Source organism: Stegostoma tigrinum, chromosome 8 (genome assembly GCF_030684315.1).
Source record: "Stegostoma tigrinum isolate sSteTig4 chromosome 8, sSteTig4.hap1, whole genome shotgun sequence".
Classification (NCBI taxonomy): Eukaryota; Metazoa; Chordata; class Chondrichthyes; order Orectolobiformes; family Stegostomatidae; genus Stegostoma; species Stegostoma tigrinum.
The window spans coordinates 80,300,373-80,321,915 of NC_081361.1; the positions used below are offsets into that span (position 1 = coordinate 80,300,373).

Consider the following 21,543-nt stretch of genomic DNA (forward strand, 5'->3'; position numbering starts at 1 on the left):
TGGCTAGGCCGGCATTCATTATCCGCCTCTACTTGCCCAAAGGGCAGTTAAGTGTCGACCACATTGCTGCTGTTTGGAGTCACGCATAGGCCAGACCAGGTAAGCGTGGCAGTTTCCTTCCCTTAAGGGCATTAATGAACCACATGGATTTGTTTTTCAGCAATCAACAATATTAGACTTTTAATTCCAGTTTTTTGTTTTAAATTGAATTCAAATTCCACTATTTGCCATGACAGGACTCAAACCCGGGTCCTCAGACCAATACCTGGGTCTCTGGATTAACAGTCCAGTGATAATATCACCAGGCCATTGCCTCCCCGGCACCATGTGGGTGCCAGACCTCTGGCTCCCCAGTGACAGCTCACTTTCTGTGGTGCAGTGAAAGATTTTGGCACAAACTCCCTTTGTCAGGATAACAAGCCACCTCAGTCTTCCGTGGGCATCTGAATGAGTTCCCTCTTCATCTGACTCATCTCCATTCTTGCCCTTATTAGCATCAATTGGCACAAAATGCATTTACATTTCAATTAAGGGCTCAACTCACTCAAGGAATAAATTCTTATTCATTTACCGTTGGAGACAGGTTGCTGACACAGAAATAGACTTCTCTACTGTTTCCCACATTGTGCTGAAAACCCAGCTCACAACATTACCACACGAAATGAGCTACAGACCAAAATTGAAAGTACACAGATTCCACCAGAGGGAACTACTGAGCAGGTACAGACATTAACACGAGAATGAACAATACATGCAACTTCCAGTTGCAGTTAATTTGTTGTTAAATATTGATACAAACTTTTACATTTCTTTGTGCTGCGCATTCTTCAATTTCAGATGTATGTAGCATAATCAGACTTCTCCACCTATTAATCAAAAATGATAAGTCTCTGAACACAGGTCCAACTAGTTTAATATGACTGATTTAATTTGCTGAAATGAAGAATCTAATTTGAACAAATACAGCAAGTGAATTATTCTATTAATTGGGAAATTTTTTTTCTTAATGGAACACAGATATTGTAAAAATTTAATAATATACCCTTTAAATATTGGTGACTTCATTGTTTGGGAACAAATGGGATTATTCAGCAGACAAGCAGCTTTTGAAAGGACAGAAATAAACTAAATTAATATGGAGCACAGTTCATCAAAAATGTGTTGTTAGTCCATCGTGTGCACACAAGGAAAGATGTACATGCTGCCGCACAGGTTTCTCACATATTTGAAATGTTTATTAAATAGTAAGTGCAGGTAATATTCCACTAGATTGGTGCTGGGCATCCTCCTTTGCCTGATTTTGTTCCTGAAGTTGTTTAATTTCCAGTCGCTGAAGTTCAATGATCCGTTCTGACTCATGATCAAAATTAAGACGTGTGACTGCATTCCGTGAGCAATTATCTGGGGAGACAAAACAAAACCAATACATTTGTTCCTTTATTCAATATGCAGTTACTGAACTGTTCCTTCATCTACAGGGAAACAAATATGTGTATTTTCCCCTTGAACTGAGGTGAGTGAAAGTGGCAAAATGTTTGCACTAATATAGCACAACTTCAGGATGTACGGAAGCACTTGGCAAGAACTAATTACTTTTATAAAACATTGCCATAATGGTGGTTACATAGCAGCCTTGAGACATCAACATTAAGATTAGGAGTAAAAGAGAAGCTTATGGCAGATACTGAGGGCTCAACATGACCTAGAGTGGTACAACAATTGCAGGGGAATCTCAAAAGGAAACTAGGAAAGCAAGAGCATGCATTAGAAAGCATTTCACGTAAAATAAAAGAAAAATATAAACTGTCTTTTCTAAAAAAAAATTAAGAGCAAGGGAATAACTATGGAAACAGTAGGCCCATTGGCACCATAGAGGTAATGTGTTTGTGGACCCAGAGATGTGGGCACAGACCTCATTGAATATTTTGCACTGATTTACACAATGGAAGACAGGTGTAGACATGAGAGTGGATAATTGTGAAATAACAGAAGAAATTAACATACAGATACAGGAAGGACTCACGGATTTTGCAGCTTTAAAAGTGCATGACACAAACTTTAGAAGAATTGTAACTGTGAGGGGGACAGTGTGGAACCCAGAATGACATATAAGCCAGTGCAGCAGGCAAATAGGTGGTAGATCAGGCTGCAACTGGAATGGCCAGGAAATCTGGAAAGGTTATTTCCTTGGTTTCTTGCCCTTGCTTGGAGGGTTTACTGCAGAATGAGAGGGACTTCAGCAAAGTTATCATTCTCGACGATGGAAGTGGCCAGCCACTTAGATTGAACAAGGGATCAAAAAGGTCCGCAGCAGGAATTTGATACTGTTGCCACGAGAACTGTGCACCAAGATGATCTAGGGCCTCAAGAGGGTAGGAAAGGTGAGTGGGAGTTATATTTTTCAGGTGCCAAGTCTCTGATTTGTGCAGGGAACAGTGGCCTTTCAGTAATGTAAACATGAAAACTACAAGGAAAGAAACCTTGTTCCAGGAATGGCAGATGCTAGCAACAACGTGTTATGAAAACCTACACCTCCTGAAGCACTGATGCTTGCCATATATTGAGCAAGCTGATCCTTCTCCTGTAAAATCCATGTTGGTGGTTTTATTTCCTGGTGCTGGATCTCAAGGTCCACACCATCTGTGCCATGGAACAGTAGTGGCTCAGGATGATGCAATGAGTGCTGCTGTTGGCCCTGCTGTTCCTGGTGCTGTTGCTGGTGGCGGTCCTCTTACTCTTTAATAGAGATCCAGCCAACTGCTGTATAAACTGCTCCCATGTTGCAATGAAGGTTGACAGCAAGGAATTAAAAATGAAAGGGTGACTTTATACTTTGAGGCATTTCAAAGTAACTCCTAAAGGTTAAATTTGACACTTAATCTCTCAATTCAACCTGTCAGAAGTAATCCTAAGAACAGACACATTTCACTGTGGCTGTCTACAAAGTCAACAATTTTAGTCTTTAAAGTGCTCCTGGTATAACATTTCCATTAATTTAGCCTAATTGATGTGCTCTCACCTCATGCAGCTGGTGAAATTTAGAGATCTTGGGGAACTTATACGCTGACTTGTTAATGGTAAAGTGCAAGGTCAAACAAAAGTTCATGATCTGCTTGAATATTTCAATTACTTCCCTGACAGTTGTACAGGAGTTGTCCGTTGACTTCCAAACCCATCCAGGACAAACCCAAAAGTGGTTGACACGATGACAGGTTCCTGACCTGAATGCAATTTTTGGGCACTTAATTCTAATCCAATGTCTGTAGTTCTGTCCACTGCCACCTATCTATCAATTTCTTTAAATTATATGCAGGTGGTAGGTATTAATTGGGCATCACTTTAGGTCTTATAAATAGCCATGGACAAAAACTGAGAGTGCTGCGTTAGGAGGTATGTGTTTGTAATGAGAACTCTAAATAAATGCAAAAGTGTGCAGAGATTAGATCTAACTTTATTCTTCAACAACAGACTTTCAGAAATAGAATATTCACCTTCCCTTGCAAGTTAAAAAGTTCTGTACATTTCATCTGTTACTCTTTTAAAAGAAAGGCAAGGACATGTTAGTAATAGCATGGTGCCAGTCTTCATAGGCTGTCATAGAAGGGAATTTCCACACGGCTCTTCCAATAGTCTGCTATAACTTTGGTGAGATGGAATGGAAAATTTTGAAAAATGGTACAGCTCAAGTCGTAGAATTGCTAACTATTATACCAGTAGAATTCTCATGGAAATTTAACTCCAACATTTTTAAACAAATGAGGAAAAACAAATTCACACAAAAGGCTCTGATGAAGGGTCCAGGCCAGAAACATCAGCTTTTGTGCTCCTGAGATGCTGCTTGGCCTGCTGTGTTCATCCAGCTTCACACTTTATTATCACACAAAAGGCACAGACTTTTCTAGTCAGGAAAAATTGGTCACAGAAAAACCAAAGCTCATGACAGAGCCTATCCAATTTTTCTGCTCATTTTCATTAATAGGCAGGAAGTTGTTTTGATGTCTTTTATTGATGTGAATTCCTCTCTACCTAACTTTTCTATATTGGCCTTGCCAAGGATATTCAACAGTTCCAGGATCAGAAATTACTACTCCAAATTTTTTAGTAAGGTTCAATGTGTTTGATTTTGAAGTAACAGTTTTTATTCTAAACCAATGCTGTCAAATGAAGATTGATCTGAATATTGGTAGATAAGTTTCTAATTCAGTAAAGATGACAAGATTGGTTCACAGAGACTTTAAATATGGAATAAACTGCATATTCTAAATTTCCTTTTTTTTTTGTTTATCCATGAATTACATGTGTGATTAAAATACTTTACCTTTAAAGTCAACAGCGCATGGTTTCTTATTCTTCTTAAGAGTTCCAAGAGCTACTTCCAGATCATGCACCTTTATTCGAGCAACCTTCAGCTCATGCCGCAGGTCATTAATCTCCTTGATAAGAGCTACATTTTCCTAAGAAAGGAAAGTTACCAATCATTCATTCTTCCTGGTCAACTTATTAGAGGCAATATTGATGATATACAGTAATAATAAATAGCCACATCATTTAGAACATAGAACATAGAACAGTACAGCACAGAACAGGCCCTTCAGCCCACAATGTTGTGCCGACCATCGATCCATGTATGCACCCTCAAATTTCTGTGACCATATGCATGTCCAGCAGTCTCTTAAATGACCCCAGTGACCTTGCTTCCACAACTGCTGCTGGCAACGCATTCCATGCCCTCACAACTCTCTGTGTAAAGAACCTGCCTCTGACATCCCCTCTATACTTTCCACCAACCAGCTTAAAACTATGACCCCTCGTGCTAGCCATTTCTGCCCTGGGAAATAATCTCTGGCTATCAACTCTATCTATGCCTCTCATTATCTTGTATACTTCAATTAGGTCCCCTCTCGTCCTCCTTTTCTCCAATGAAAAGAGACCGAGCTCAGTCAACCTCTCTTCATAAGATAAGCCCTCCAGTCCAGGCAGCATCCTGGTAAACCTCCTCTGAACCCTCTCTAAAGCATCCACATCTTTCCTATAATACGCCGACCAGAACTGGACGCAGTATTCCAAGTGTGGTCGAACCAAAGTTTTATAGAGCTGCAACAAGATCTCACGACTCTTAAACTCAATCCCCCTGTTAATGAAAGCCAAAACACCATATGCTTTCTTAACAACCCTGTCCACTTGGGTGGCCATTTTAAGGGATCTATGTATCTGCACACCAAGATCCCTCTGTTCCTCCACACTGCCAAGAATCCTATCCTTAATGACCTTTATAATGACCTATCACCTTTTCAAAAAATTATGGTTTATATCAAAATAAACTGATAATTATAGTAAACCTTCAGGCCCTCTTGTCAACATCTCTTTTGTTTTGACCTGAGCTGAATTTTACAGAAGATGGATAATGGACAATGTGACTAAGTCTATAGTTGGAAACAGTTTCAACAGCAGTTAGAACAAAGCAGAATGGGTGATATTACAGAGACAGAATGTGTAATAACATTTCTGAACAGGTTGGTTAGAAAATATCTATAAGGTCAGAAGGTGAGCTTGGGTTGACATAAATTGCTGAGGTTGCAAGCACAGCCTGAGACTGAGGCATTGCTGCAGATCTGGTCTGAAACGGGGAGTTTGTCAAAGCTGAAATTTCAGTCTTTCCAAAATTTAACAACAAAATACTGTTGTTCTACAAGAATTGGATGTTGGATAACAGTTTGTTAAGACAGGTGTTGTCAGTGGATTGGATGTTTTCAGGGCATTTTTATGGCAGTAATTTGAGCTATCAAGTAACAGTTCATATATTTGTGATTGCATAGCATGCGTACAAAATTCTATCCACAGCCCTGATCATTTTACTGCTGCTGACAATTCACATTCTTTCTGTCTCCCACCTACCCCTCCTTCATAACATGTTGCTGCAGCCCAGTCACATTCAACCACCTTCCCCAGTTCCCAATGTCCTAATCAACAAATTACAGGGTCACATGTTTACAGTGACAACCTGCTGATCATGTTACATTCAGGACCTGAAATCAAAATAGAACACGTTCCTGCAATGCCTCCCCCAATTTTACTGCCCACTGATTATCTGATTTACATACAATACTGAAGACGTCTCAGTCTCAAAAGTGCACATCTAAATTATTTCACTTCACTGCCTGTACAGAGTAACTTGTAACTGGAATACGCCCAGCATTACTGGCAGATTTCCTTATGTTTGAGTGTAAATAGCATTATCAGCAGACTGCAAGCATCAAAAATGCTTGGGATGGGTAATAAGCATATAATGAAACACATTCAATTTTTCAATCATCAACTTAAATAGATACTAAAATCAAATAAGCTATATAATTCTATCACATTTTCCTCCGTGTTGCTCTGTGTAATTATTAATGGCTAATCACCAATCATTTCTGGTGCAAGGTGGTAACGAAATAACAGGGCTGCATGTGGGCACACGCCCAGGGCCCATCTGCTTTACTTCTTTGTTTCACTTTTTGCTATATTTTCCCTTCCTTTTGGTCTTCCTTTTCTTCTGTTCTGTGGCAGGTTGGTTGGCAGCACCGGCATTGCAGTTGTATTGGAGTGGTGGACGTGACTTCTCCTGGTGACAGGAGACCAGTGGTAGGTGAGTGCATTTTCCCACCATTCGGGGCCTGTGGCAGCAGCAGCGAGGTCAGTTTCCCAGCACTGGGGGCCGGTGGCAGTGGCAGCAAAGATCCTCCAGCGATTGGGGCGGCAGCAGCTGATTCTTCAAGATGGCAGCATTGGCAAGGTGACATCCACAGCCGCAACAGGATTTGTGGCCCAGCGGCAGCGTGGCCAGACAGTGGAGCCAGGGACATTGGTTGGAGCAGAGATAATAGGAACTGCAAATGCTGGAGAATCCGAGATAACAAAGTGTAGAGCTGGATGAACACAGCAGGCCAAGCAGCATCTTAGGAGCAGAAAAGCTGATGTTTCGAGCCTAGACCCTTCATGAGAAATGGGGAGGGGGAGAGGGTTCTGAAATAGGGAGAGAAGGGGAGGTGGATCAAAGATGGTTAGAGGAGAAGATAGGTGGAGAGGAGACATACAAGTTAAAGAGGTGGGGATGGAGCCAGTAGAGGTGACTGTAGGTGGGGAGGTAGGGAGGGGATAGGTCAGTCTGGGGAGGACGGACAGGTCAAGGAGGCGCGATGAGGTTAGTAGGTAGGAAACGGAGGTGCGGCTTGAGGTGGGAGGAAGGGATAGATGAAAGGAAGAACAGGTTAGGGATGCGAGACGAGCTGGGCTGGTTTTGGGATACAGTAGGGGGAGGGGAGATTTTGAAGTTTGTGAAATCCATATTGATACCATTGGGCTGCAGGGTTCCCGAGTGGAATATGAGTTGATGTTCCTGCAACCCTTGGTTGGCATCGCTGTGCACTGCAGGAGGCCCAGGATGGACATGTCGTCTAAAGAATGGGAGGGGGAGTTGAAATGGTTCGCGACTGGGAGGTGCAGTTGTTTATTGCAAAGCGAGTGTGGGTGTTCTACAAAGCAGTCTCCGAGCCTCCACTTGGTTTCCCCGATGTAGAGGAGGCCACAATGGGTACAGCAGATGCAGTACACCACATTGGCAGATGTGCAGGTGAACACAGGGCGAGTGTGGGCTCAGCAGCATCAGTGAAGCAGGCCCAGTGGTGAAGAGATGGCGACTAAGGTGGGATGATTTATACGTTGGTGGGTACAGCACAGGCAGTGGCAAGGCAGCGAAGATCTCCCTTATGGTTAGGTGCCAGCATGAACAGGGTCGGAAAGACTGATATTCTGAACTTTTTACTTCTTTATTTTTCTAATTTATTCCTATGACCTATAATGCTGGACTATTTATTTCTTTACTTTCTATTTTTGTTTCCTAAGAATTTGGTATTAAGTATCAGCACCTAAATACTTTTGTACTTAAGATTGCACTGTAATGCGGTGATTGTAAACTTTTTCATTGTACTCATTTGAGTACATGTGACAATGAAACTAATCCAATTTCATTCGATTCAAGAGAGGAAAAAGAGTCCAAACAGATGCATCCACTTATCAGAGCTTGAAGTTCGTGTATGGATTAATGGTTAGATCCAGGATTGTTGATGCAGTTTAAGAGAATATCATCCTGGATTGCCTAATGGGTAAATCAACATCATGACTTTTCCATGGAAAAGTTAAGAAGAGGGCAAATCTGATTTTAACTCCTGCTGAAAATGCAAAGCTGCAGCTATGCCAAACATTAAAATCTTTGACTAACTTCAAACTGAAAAAAGCTACAGATGAAATGGATTTAGCCAAAAACCTGCTCAAATTATGATTGCAAAGTAAAAATAATAGTCTTTTCTTTCCATATCAGTGCAATAATCTGAAGCATGTAGCATTTCGTTGATTCCGTTCCTTTCACCTTTCATTAAAGTCCTGTCCCATTACTGTACCAGTTTCCCAACAAACTATTTTCACTATTTTGTTCCCCGAACATCTGCACCAAGTGACTTCTTGTCCTAGATGATGTTATCCCTCATTTTAATTCATCATTTTCACTCTTCTGAGTTCACTATCTTTCCATGCCTTTAACCCATCTTTTCATGTAAACTTCTCCACCCATATTCATGACCCCTCCCTTGACCTTGCCATCTCACATAGCTTTGTTATTTCTATAGCACCAATCACAGAAAAGGCTCTTCCTGATTTTACGTATCACTCATCACCTGCACCCTGCTTCCATTCTCCAAACCATACCACCTCTATATCTGCTGCTGATTAAAAAATCTTCTCCTCCAATTTTCCTACAACTGCACTCTCTCATTCCTAACTGCACTCTCTCATTCACAACTTCTTAATCTTTTACCGTCTGCTCACTGCCAGTTGATCCACACAATGCACTAATACATCCTGCATTCACCTGTGCAAACTGCCTATTGTTCTAGAATTATACTTTTATCACTGCATGCCATCTTCTGAAACTATTTCCCATCACCGTGTCTCCACCCTCTCCCTCAATCGGAGGTGGAAAGAGTTTATGGGTTTCTTTGTCACTTAGATTGGGACTATCAAATCCACTGTCTCTGCCATTTCCCTGAGCTCCAAACCTCCTTGAAAGCTCCACACTGCTTAGCCCTGTACATTTCTCTAGAAATGAAGGAAGGTAGGAGGGATTCATGTTCTCTCCATTCTCAACCTGCCCATAAGAACCACCCTCTACTCTCACGACCTTATTTCCAATACAATACTGACTATGCTACTTCCCTTCCTACTTTCCATGATTGCCGTTATTGCTAATGACTCTCTCTCATTAGGTTCTGTCTGTTTCTCTTTTAACTCTGCACTCACTACCCTCTTCTTAAAAATACACACACTCCATTCTTGCAAACCACCATCCCATCTTCAACTTCACATTCCTCTCTAAAGTTGTTGATTATGTTGTCATTAATTCTGCCACAATATTGAAATGACTTTTATCAAATACAAAAATTACATCCTGCTTGATCATCATAAAGGCAAACTATCTGCCAAATCATCCTTCTGGATGCGTCTGCAGCCTTTTAAAACAGCTGATCATACCAGCTTTATTCATTGACACTCAACTAGCATCCTGTTGGCTGGGGTTGCTCTCATGTGGTTCCACTCTCACAATCTAATCATAGACATCAGAGCTTCTCTTCACTGTCCTGCACTGTAACTCCTAATAATCTCCAAGTGATCTATTTCTCATATACATGTTGCAATGCAGTAATATCATCTGAAAACAAAGCCGTACTTTCCACAAGTATGCTAAAATATTCAGTTTTACTTCACGAGCATATCTCTCATCCCCTCCACCTTCTGTGAATCATCAGACCCCTTGTCCAATATCCAATACCAGATGGACGGAAATGACCTACAATTAAATATTGGCAAGTCTGAAGACAATGTCAATATATATAAATGATTTGGATGAAAATGTAGGAGGTTGGATTAGTAAGTTTACAGACAACACGGGAAATTGGCGGAATTGCAGACAGCGAGGAAAGTGGTCAAAGGATATAGTAGTGAAAAGATCAGATGGAAAGTTGGTTGAAGAAATGGCAGACAGAGTTTAATTTTGAGCAAATGCGAGTTAATGAATTTTGAAAGGTCAAATGCAAAAAGAGAGTATACAGTAAATGGAGCATTGATACACAGAGGGACTTTGAGGTGCATGTCCACAGCTCCCTCAAAGTGGCAATGCAAGTGGATAAAGTCGTCAAGGTGGGGTTAGCATGTTTGCCTTCATCAGTTTGGGTATTGTGTCTAAAAGTTGATGAGTCATGTTGCAACTTTAGTTAGGCCACATTTGGAATATTCTGTGCAGTTCCAGTAACTTCACTATAGGTAGGATGTGGAGGCTTTGGGCAGGGTACTAAAAATGTTTACCAGGACGTGCCTGGATCTGAATGTATTAGCTATAAAGATAAACTTGCATTGTTTTCACTAAATCAGTGGAGGCTGGAGGGCGACCAGACAGAAATATATAAAATTATGAGATATGAATAGGATGAGGGGCATAGATTTAAGGTGAGAGGGGGAATGTTTTAAAGGAGATGTGCAAGTTAAGTTCTTTAGCACAGAAGGTGGTAGGTGCCTAAAATGGCGAGATGGTAGAGGCAGATATAGTAGCAATGTTTAAGAGGCATTTAGACAGACACGTGAACAGGCAGGGAATAGAGGAATATGGACCATGAGCAAGCAGATGGGAACAGTTTAGAATTGCATCCTGGTCAGCCTAGACATGATGGTCCAAAGAACCTGTTCCTGTGCTATATTGTTTTATGTTCTGTGTCCATGCCTTCATATTCCCAGCCCCATACATGGTCCATATCTTCCCTTGCATTGGCTTTTCCACGGAAACTTTTATCTAGGTCCGAAACGTCGGCTTTCCTGCTCCTAAGATGCTGCTTGGCCTGCTGTGTTCATCCAGCTCTACACCTTGTTATCTTGGATTCTTGAGCATCTGAAGTACCTATTATGTCTCACTCATTTCCCCTGTGCTTGCCGACTTACATGGGTAAAGCCTTGATTTTAAAATCTCCTCCGTTTTTTGTATCCTTCCATGTCCTAGTTCTTTCCCATCTCTAGAATTTCCTATATTTCTGTAATCCTCTGAGACCTCTGCACTCCTCGAATTCAAGCCTCTTGAGAATCATTGATTTTAACTGTTTCAATATTGGTGGTTGTGACTTCTACTGCCCAGGTCCTAAACTCCTGTAATTGTCTTCCCAAATCTATCTTTCTTCTTTAACTTTTGTTTCCTCTTCAGTGTTGTTAAAACCTACGGTACTGCACAAGCTTTTGTCTTCTGCCCTAATAACCCCTTATAAAGCTAAATGTATCAGGTAACTCTCCCACAAAGCACCTTGGAATAGTTTATTAGAAAGAAAAATGTAGACTTATGCAGCAATTTTCACAGCCACCTGAATCTCAAAGGGCTTCACAGTCCATTAAGTACTTATGAAGTGTAGTCATTGGTTTAATGTAAGAAATGCAGCCTCTAACTTTCAAACAACAAACTCCCACACACAGCAATGTGATAATGCTCAGATAATCTGCTTTTGTAATGCTGTGGGATAAATATTGGTTAGGATACAAAGGATAGCTCTTCTCCAAAAATGTCAGACTTGCTACATTAATAATTTGGATGAAAATGTATATTACAAAAAAAAAGAGGTCCCAGCACTGATCCTTGCAGAATATAACTGGTCACAGACCTCCAGTCAGAGAAACACACCTCCACAAATACCCTATGACTTCTATGACCAAGCCAATTTTATATTTAATTTACCAACTCACGGTGAATCCCATGTGACCAAATCTTCTGGACCAACCTAGCACGATGGACCTTCTTAAATGCTTTAGTAACATCCACATAGACAACTTCCACTACCTAATCCTCGTGAATCATCTTTGTCATTCCCTCAAAAAACTCAATCAAATTTGTGAGACCAGACCTCTCCTGCACAAAGCCATATTGATTATCCCGAATAAGTTCCTCTCCGTATGCAAATAAATCCTGTCCCTAAGAATCTTCTCCAGTAATTTCTCTACCACATATAAAAGCTGAAAGATTATTTCAAAGATGAATACAAACACCATGTGTCAAGGAAGATTAGCACAGGAGCAATGTTGTGGAAGATCTAAAGACATTGTCTTCAGACTTCCCCATATTTAATTGGAAATCACTTTTGTTCATCTGGTACTGGATGTTGGACAAGGAGTTTGATACATCTATCTGGGCAAGCAAAAGAAGATTTAGTTTAAAGTCTCCTCTGACAGACGGCACATCAGACAATGCAGAACTTGCTTCATACTGCATTGGAAAGTCAAACTTGATTTATGTGCTCAAGCTCTGGAGTGGGAATTGAGCCTAGAACATTTTGACCTAAAGGTGAGAGAGCTACACTGAGTGACAATTGATAGAAGATCTAACGGAGGTGCTTAAATACAAATTGCAGAATTTCTTACCTGCATAATATGGACATTGTCAGCACGGTGAATCTCTGTGTCCTTCAACAGTTTCTTTTGCAATGTTGCAATACTTTTTTCTAAGTGGTTTCTTTGTCGCCCAAACTCCTTCTGAATGTCCGAGTCAACAGTTGCAATTTCAAACTAGCAAAGAAAGCAAATAGAGTTAAATATAGGCGAACAATGAATTCATTTGAGGTGCCAAGTAAATTGGATTTATCTAAACTCTGACTTCCATGAATTGAAAATCAGCTTTTCTCAGAAAATGAGGCACAGTCAAAAATTTGGCAGTTAAGGACCACTGCTCCGCGATTTATGTTTCTTCCGTGGTGGTATCTGAGATCTGTGTGCAGCAGTGACTTCCAGAATCAAAAGTCATTCCTGCAAGTGATGTCAGCACAGTGATAGCCGTGCACAGAACCCAAACAAGCAGATTCGCTATGGCACAGAAGGAGGCAATTTTGGCCAACGTGCCAAATAAGCATCATTGCCTACTGTCAATCTCCTGCTTTGTCCCCATGCACTTGCTCACTATTTCTATCCAAATAATCATCCAATACCCTCTCTTTGCCTCAACTGAATCAGCCTGCACCACATTTCCATGAAGTGAATTCAAAACCCTAACTACATTTTCTTTATTCATTCATACATAGGATACGGCCATCACTGGACAGACTAGCATTTATTTTACACCAATTTAAATTCATGCCCTCTTGTTCTTTTTCCTTCTACCACTGGGAATAGCTTATCTCGATCCACTCTACCCATTCCACTCATGATTTTGAATACCTTTATCGAATTTCATCTCAGCCTTCTTCTCACAAGGAGAACAGAACTAACGGCTTCAATCAATCGTCATTCTGAAGTTTCTCATTTCTCGAACCGTTCTTGTCAAACACTTCTGCATTCTCTCCAATGCAGTCACATCTTTCCTATAATGTGACACCCAGGACTATACACAGTATTCCAGCAAATCTATTAACTGTCATCTAGAAGTTCAACAACACCTCCTTACTCTTGTAATCTATGCCCCTATTAATAAAGCTGAGGACATTGTATGATTTAATAACTGCTCTCTCTAATTATCCTGACACTTTCAATGGTCTGTGCACATGTTCATCGATTGAACCTCACCTGATACCTATCTGCCCACTCCACCAACTTGTCAATGTCCTTCTGTAGTTCCACATTGTCTTTCTCTCAGATTATAACTCTTCCAAGTTTTGTGTCATCTGCAAACTTTGAAATTGACCCATGTACAGATCCAGTTTTTTTATATATCAGGGAAAGCAAAGGTCCCAATATTGACCCCTGAGGATCTCCATCTCAAACCTACTTCTATCCCAAAAGATATCCATTGAACATTACTCTCTATGTCCTATCACTCAGTCAATTTTCCATCTGCATTACTACTATTTCTTTTACAATACGTGATCTATAACTTCCAACACAACTCTGTTATGTGGCGCTTATCAAATGCCTTCTGGAAATCCATGGACACCATATCAACCTTCATCAAGCAGAAAAATTCTCACAATTTTACTTTTATTGGAAAGTAACCTGCTCAATTTTAATGGCTGCCCTGTCCATCTTCAAATCTGTGGCTAGAATTAAAATTAATGCCAAAAGGAAAAGTGACTGGGTTATCATGAAATAGGTCTTGTAAATAGCCAACACAGACTCAATGAGTCTAATGGCCTTCTTCTGCATTGTATGACTTTATGATTCTAAGTCTGGACCTCCATCAGGACTGTAATCTCAATTTTAGCTCAGGCTACAAAAGGCACATTTAAAGAATAGCTATTGCTCCACAAACTTAGTTGTCTAGCCCCCAAGTTCTGGAATTTTGCCCTAAAATCTATTTATTTAAGATGTTCTTTAAAACGGAGGACCACAGATTTTTGGGTTGAATAAGGGATATAGAGAAAGTTTGGGAGGACGGAGCTGAGGCAGAAACAGGGCAGGGTGGGCACAGCAATACATCCCTGTTCTTGTAATGTAGCCCTCTCGAAATGAATGCTATAATTGCATTTGTCTTCCTGACTGCCAACTGAACTTACATGTTAACCTTAAGAGAATTGTGAACTAAGACTTGTAAGTTTCTTTGTGCTTCAGACTTAGGAAGCTTTTCCTCATTTAGAAAATTATCTACACCTCTTTTCTTCCTACCAAAGTAAATAACCTCTCACTGTCCCACAAGTTTTTACAAGTGCCGAAGAAGAAAATATTTGGCTTAGATAGATCTGAATCCAATATAGGCAGAAATAAGTGAATTCATAATAGGTATGGAGAAATGGCAGAGAAGTTAAATGATTAATTTTAGTCTACGTTCAGAGAAAGATACAAGAAACTTTCCAGAATCCAAGGGACCAGGGAGAATAAGGAATTGAAGGAAATTAGTGTGAATGTTATGTTGAAGAGACTAAAAGGACTGAAGGTTGATATGGCACTGGGACATGACATCGTACATTCTAGAGTGTTGAAAGTAGTAGGTATGTAGATATGGACATGGTGGATGCATTGGGGGAAGGCCTATATAAGAAATTAAATAAATTCACTATTTATGGGCAGAACGGTGGCTCAGTGATTAACACTGCTGCCTCACAGTGCCAGGGACCTGGGTTCAATTCCATCCTTGGGCGAATGTCTGTATGGAGTTTGCACATTCTCCCAGTGCCTGCATGGGTTTCCTCTGGGTGCTCTGGTTTCCTCCCACTGTACAAAGATGTGCAGGTTAGGTGGATTGGCCATGCTAAATTGCCTATAATGTTCAGGGATTTGTACATTAGGTGGATTATAGGGGGATGGGTTTGGGTGGGTGCTCTGAGGGTCAGTGACTTGTTGGGCTGAGGACCTGTTTCCACACTGTGGGGATGCTATGATTCTAATGGATGACTGTCAGCATTAAATTTGCACATTCTCCATGAGTCTGCATGGGTTTCTATGAGGTGTCTGGTATCCTCTCAGTCCAAAGATGTGTGGGTTATGTGGATTAGCCATGGTGAATTGCTCCTTAGTATCCAGGGACGTACAGGCTAGGTGGATTAGCCATGGCAATTGTAGGGTTACGGGAATAGGATGGGTTTAGGTAGGAAGCTCTTCAGAGGGTTGGTGAAAACTTGATGGACTAAATGACCTCTGTCTGCACTGTAGACATCCTATGACTTTAAAAAGAGAGGGAGAGAGAAAATAAGGAAGTACAGATCTGTTCGCCTCACATCAGTAGCAGGGAAATTGCCAGAACATACTATTTAGGATGTGATAAGTAGTCATATAATGATTTAATTGGACATTTTTGAATGTTTAACAAACCTGTTGGAGTTCTTTTTTTGAGGACATTGATAATATAATTGAAATAGGGGAGGCAATCAACTTAGTCACTTGAATTTTCAGAAGGGTTTTATACAATCCCTCGTTGAAAGTTGGCCAACAAAATTCAAAAAAATGGGATAGGAGGTAATAGCATGGATAAAGGATTGAGGCTAAAGCAGAAAAATAGAGTGTAGGAACAAATAGATCATTCTCATGCTGGCATGTATTGAATTTATGGGGTTCTGCAAGGATGCACACTTGGACTCCATCTGGTTACAATATATATCAACAATCTGGATGAAATGTAAGAATTCCAAGTTTGCAGACAACACGTAGCCAGTTAAGAATAGGTGCTGTAAGGAAGGTGCGAAGTGGTTTCAAGAGGATTTGGATAGACTTGGTAAGTGGGCAAAGCTGTGGCAAATTGGAAAGAAATATGGGGGTATTCACTTCAGAAGGAAGAACATTTAGGCAAAGTATTTCTTAAACTGTAAGAGGTTAGGAAGTGCCAAGAGACCTAGATGTACTTATCAATAAGCCATTGAAGCCTAACATGCAAGTGCAGACAGTAATTAGATCGGCTAATGGTATGATAACCCCTATTGCAAGAGAAGTGGAGTACAGGAGTAGCTTCAGTTGTACAGAACTTTGATTACATCACACCTCAAACACTGTGTGCAATTTTGGTTTCCTCATCTGAGGAAGGATATTGTTGTGATAAGTGGACTAGGTTGCTAGGATGGCAGGACTGTTCTGGAGAACAGACTGGATAAAGGCGGGCCTGTTTTCTCTGGAGTTTCAAAGATTGAGTGGTGATCACATTGAAACCTACAAAATACTAACAGGATAGATACTGTGGATGCAAGTAAGCTGTTTCCCTTGGCTGGGGAGTCTAATACAAACAGACACAATTTCAAAAACAAAGAGAATGCTACCAAGGACCAAGAGGACGAGACTTTTTGTGAACCATTGGAATTCTCTATCCAAGAGGACTCTGAAGTTCATTCCTTGAGTATGTTTACAGTTGAGTTTGACAGATTTCTAAATGCCAATGATGTAAAGGATATAAGGTTATTGTGGGGAAAAAGACACTGAAGTTGGTCATCAGCCATGATCACACTGAATAGTGGAGAAAACTCAATGGGCTAAATGGTCTTCTCCAGTTCCAGTAGCCTGCATATTGTTCTCTGAGTCTTATACATCCATTAAAATATAGAACATACTGTGTTCTATTTAAATGAATTTAAATAAATTTGAAGGGAAGAACATCCTGCTAACTTAAGATAAGCATTTACATTTCATAATTGTTTAAAATGTGTTAAAGCCATAGAGTAAACAATTCATTTGGCTTTGATATCTGGACTTTTATGAACTAAAAATAATGTTAAAAAGACACTGCTAATCTAAAATGACTGCTATGATCACCTGACCAGCAACACACATGGAATACATGAAACTAGCTATCCTGGAATTACCATTTTACAGCTGATCTGAAACCTAAAGATACATCATAAAATTCACATCTCTAGTTTTATTCACACAAGCATGCTAACTTAATGTATTGGTGATGAAAAGTAACCTACAAGTGTTCAATTTGAAAAAGACAATGAAGCTAGACTCGGAATACACAAATAATCCACACTTCAGGAGATTCTTTTGAGCAAAAATGAAAGAAAAGCAACCTGAATGATATCTGCAAAGATAATGGAAGCACTTCTCTCAATATCGGAAAGTTACTGATGAAAAGCAACTTGGAACAGCATTCATCTGCTAGGAATTCCAAAACATGTGTAGCTTTGAATTTTGGAAGAAACAAGACAGCAGCTAAACAGTTGAATTTTGGTCTTTTAATACCTGAAACCCAAGGCACTCTTAAGAATTGTGACTGCATTTGCCTTCACTTTCCTGTCAATACTAGACATTCCTACAAAGCATCTCTTCTTTGTACACTCATTACCTGGTTTTGTGTATATTTGTATTATAGTTCAATTTTTGGGGGAGATAGTAGGTAATAATACTCCACTCTCTTTTACCTCAGAAGATCTTATTCTTAAGGCTCTCCTTAATTTTTGATCTGAGTAACTAAGTTTCATTAAAGTATTATAGCTATGTGCAGATCAAAACAAAAAAAAATTGCAGCTGAATGAGGGGGTGAGGTTGAGAAAAGATGGGTGCAAGGGTCCCCCCTCATATAGTGTAATAAATTGTATTCAATAATTGCATTTCAACTGATATTTTAATTTGCGGCTTCTGAAATAGTCTTTAACCAATACAACTGTACAGCAGCACACAAATCACTGCTTAAACTTCTAACTGCAGGGTTAATATTCAGTTTTAAGGCGATAGGTGTTGTGGAGAAATAAAATTGACCAAAATTCCTCATTATGTAAATTTTATTGATAAAACACAAATAGTAAATCTTACAGAAAATGAGGTTAATCTGATTTTGATAGCCTGAAGTGAGGCACAGATATATACATGGAGCTTATCAGAACAAATTGAGGTGTATAAGAGAAAATAATAGGAAAGAAAGGTCTCTCTAGTCCAAGATAATAAAATGTGAGGCTGGATGAACACAGCAGGCCAAGCAGCATCTCAGGAGCACAAAAGCTGACGTTTCGGGCCTAGACCCTTCATCAGAGAGGGGGATGGGGGGAGGGAACTGGAATAAATAGGGAGAGAGGGGGAGGCGGACCGAAGATGGAGAGTAAAGAAGATAGGTGGAGAGAGTGTAGGTGGGGAGGTAGGGAGGGGATAGGTCAGTCCAGGGAAGACGGACAGGTCAAGGAGGTGGGATGAGGTTAGTAGGTAGCTGGGGGTGCGGCTTGGTGTGGGAGGAAGGGATGGGTGAGAGGAAGAACCGGTTAGGGAGGCAGAGACAGGTTGGACTGGTTTTGGGATGCAGTGGGTGGGGGGGGAAGAGCTGGGCTGGTTGTGTGGTGCAGTGGGGGGAGGGGATGAACTGGGCTGGTTTAGGGATGCAGTAGGGGAAGGGGAGATTTTGAAACTGGTGAAGTCCACATTGATACCATATGGCTGCAGGGTTCCCAGGCGGAATATGAGTTGCTGTTCCTGCAACCTTCGGGTGGCATCATTGTGGCAGTGCAGGAGGCCCATGATGGACATGTCATCAAGAAAATGGGAGGGGGAGTGGAAATGGTTTGCGACTGGGAGGTGCAGTTGTTTGTTGCGAACTGAGCGGAGGTGTTCTGCAAAGCGGTCCCCAAGCCTCCGCTTGGTTTCCCCAATGTAGAGGAAGCCGCACCGGGTACAGTGGATGCAGTATACCACCTTGGCAGATGTGCAGGTGAACCTCTGCTTAATGTGGAATGTCATCTTGGGGCCTGGGATGGGGGTGAGAGAGGAGGTGTGGGGACAAGTGTAGCATTTCCTGCGGTTGCAGGGGAAGGAGCCGGGTGTGGTGGGGTTGGAGGGTAGTGTGGAGCGAACAAGGGAGTCACGGAGAGAGTGGTCTCTCCGGAAAGCAGACAGGGGAGGGGATGGAAAAATGTCTTGGGTGGTGGGGTCGGATTGTAAATGGCGGAAGTGTCGGAGGATAATGCGTTGTATCCGGAGGTTGGTAGGGTGGTGTATGAGAACGAGGGGGATCCTCTTGGGGCGGTTGTGGCGGGGGCGGGGTGTGAGGGATGTGTCGCGGGAAATGCGGGAGACGCGGTCAAGGGCATTCTCGATCACCGTGGGGGGAAAGTTGCGGTCCTTAAAGAACTTGGACATCTGGGATGTGCGGGAGTGGAATGTCTTATCGTGGGAGCAGATGCGGCGGAGGCGGAGGAATTGGGGATAGGGGATGGAATTTTTGCAGGAGGGTGGGTGGGAGGAGGTGTATTCTAGGTAGCTGTGGGAGTCGGTGGGCTTGAAATGGACATCAGTTACAAGCTGGTTGCCTGAGATGGAGACTGAGAGGTTTGGCCCCAGCTATGCCTGCCTCTTTGTAGGTTACGTGGGCCCCAGCTATGCCTGCCTCTTTGTAGGTTACGTGGAACAGTCCCTCTTCCGCACCTACACAGGCCCCAAACCCCACCTCTTCCTCCGGTACATTGATGACTGTATCGGCGCCGCCTCTTGCTCCCCAGAGGAGCTCGAACAGTTCATCCACTTCACCAACACCTTCCACCCCAACCTTCAGTTCACCTGGGCCATTTCCAGCACATCCCTCACCTTTCTGGACCTCTCAGTCTCCATCTCAGGCAACCAGCTTGTAACTGATGTCCATTTCAAGCCCACCGACTCCCACAGCTATCTAGAATACACCTCCTCCCACCCACCCTCCTGCAAAAATTCCAACCCCTATTCCCAATTCCTCCGCCTCCGCCGCATCTGCTCCCACGATAAGACATTCCACTCCCGCACATCCCAGATGTCCAAGTTCTTTTAAGGACCGCAACTTTCCCCCCACGGTGATCGAGAACGCCCTTGACCGCGTCTCCTGTATTTCCCGCGACACATCCCTCACAGCCGCCCCCGCCACAACCGCCCCAAGAGGATCCCCCTCGTTCTCACACACCACCCTACCAACCTCCGGATACAACGCATTATCCTCCGACACTTCCGCCATTTACAATCCAACCCCACCACCCAAGACATTTTTCCATCCCCTCCCCTGTCTGCTTTCCGGACAGACCACTCTCTCCGTGACTCCCTTGTTCGCTCCACACTGCCCTCCAACTCCACCACACCCGGCACCTTCCCCTGCAACCGCAGGAAATGCTACACTTGTCCCCACACCTCCTCCCTCACCCCCATCCCAGGCCCCAAGATGACATTCCACATTAAGCAGAGGTTCACCTGCACATCTGCCAATGTGGTATACTGCATCCACTGTACCCGGTGCGGCTTCCTCTACATTGGGGAAACCAAGCGGAGGCTTGGGGACCGCTTTGCAGAACACCTCCGCTCAGTTCGCAACAAACAACTGCACCTCCCAGTCGCAAACCATTTCCACTCACCCTCCCATTCTCTTCATGACATGTCCATCGTGGGCCTCCTGCACTGCCACAATGATGCCACCCGAAGGTTGCAGGAACAGCAACTCATATTCCGCCTGGGAACCCTGCAGCCATATGGTATCAATGTGGACTTCACCAGTTTCAAAATCTCCCCTTCCCCTACTGCATCCCTCAACCAGCCCAGTTCATCCCCTCCCCCCACTGCACCACACAACCAGCCCAGCTCTTCCCCCCCACCCACTGCATCCCAAAACCAGTCCAACCTGTCTCTGCCTCCCTAACCGGTTCTTCCTCTCACCCATCCCTTCCTCCCACACCAAGCCGCACCCCCAGCTACCTACTAACCTCATCCCACCTCCTTGACCTGTCCGTCTTCCCTGGACTGACCTATCCCCTCCCTACCTCCCCACCTACACTCTCTCCACCTATCTTCTTTACTCTCCATCTTCGGTCCGCCTCCCCCTCTCTCCCTATTTATTCCAGTTCCCTCCCCCCATCCCCCTCTCTGATGAAGGGTCTAGGCCCGAAACGTCAGCTTTTGTGCTCCTGAGATGCTGCTTGGCCTGCTGTGTTCATCCAGCCTCACATTTTATTATCTTGGAATCTCCAGCATCTGCAGTTCCCATTATCTTTGGTCTCTCTAGTCCAATTGTTTTACGATAGGTTTCAGGTTAACCAACAAGCTAATGACCTTGTGACCCTCATCACAGGAGAAACACCTTTCATCATATTTGTCCAGGAGTCATTCTTTTGGTGATAGAGCAGAGTTTCAAAAGCTGCATTA

General features: G+C 42.4%; 1 protein-coding gene across 1 annotated transcript in view; it reads right to left on the minus strand.

Annotated features, from left to right (window-relative positions):
- Window positions 1-227: 227 nt before the first annotated feature.
- Window positions 228-21,543, minus strand: part of cfap57 (cilia and flagella associated protein 57) — a 77,629-nt gene continuing 56,313 nt past the window's right edge. Inside the window, exons 20-22 of the mRNA XM_048539567.2 lie at window positions 12,481-12,624; window positions 4,319-4,454; window positions 228-1,401 (exon numbers count right to left, since the gene is read on the minus strand). Of these exons, the coding sequence (XP_048395524.1) occupies window positions 1,238-1,401; window positions 4,319-4,454; window positions 12,481-12,624 (444 nt within the window). The 3' untranslated portion in view covers window positions 228-1,237. The remainder of the gene's footprint in view (window positions 1,402-4,318; window positions 4,455-12,480; window positions 12,625-21,543) is intronic.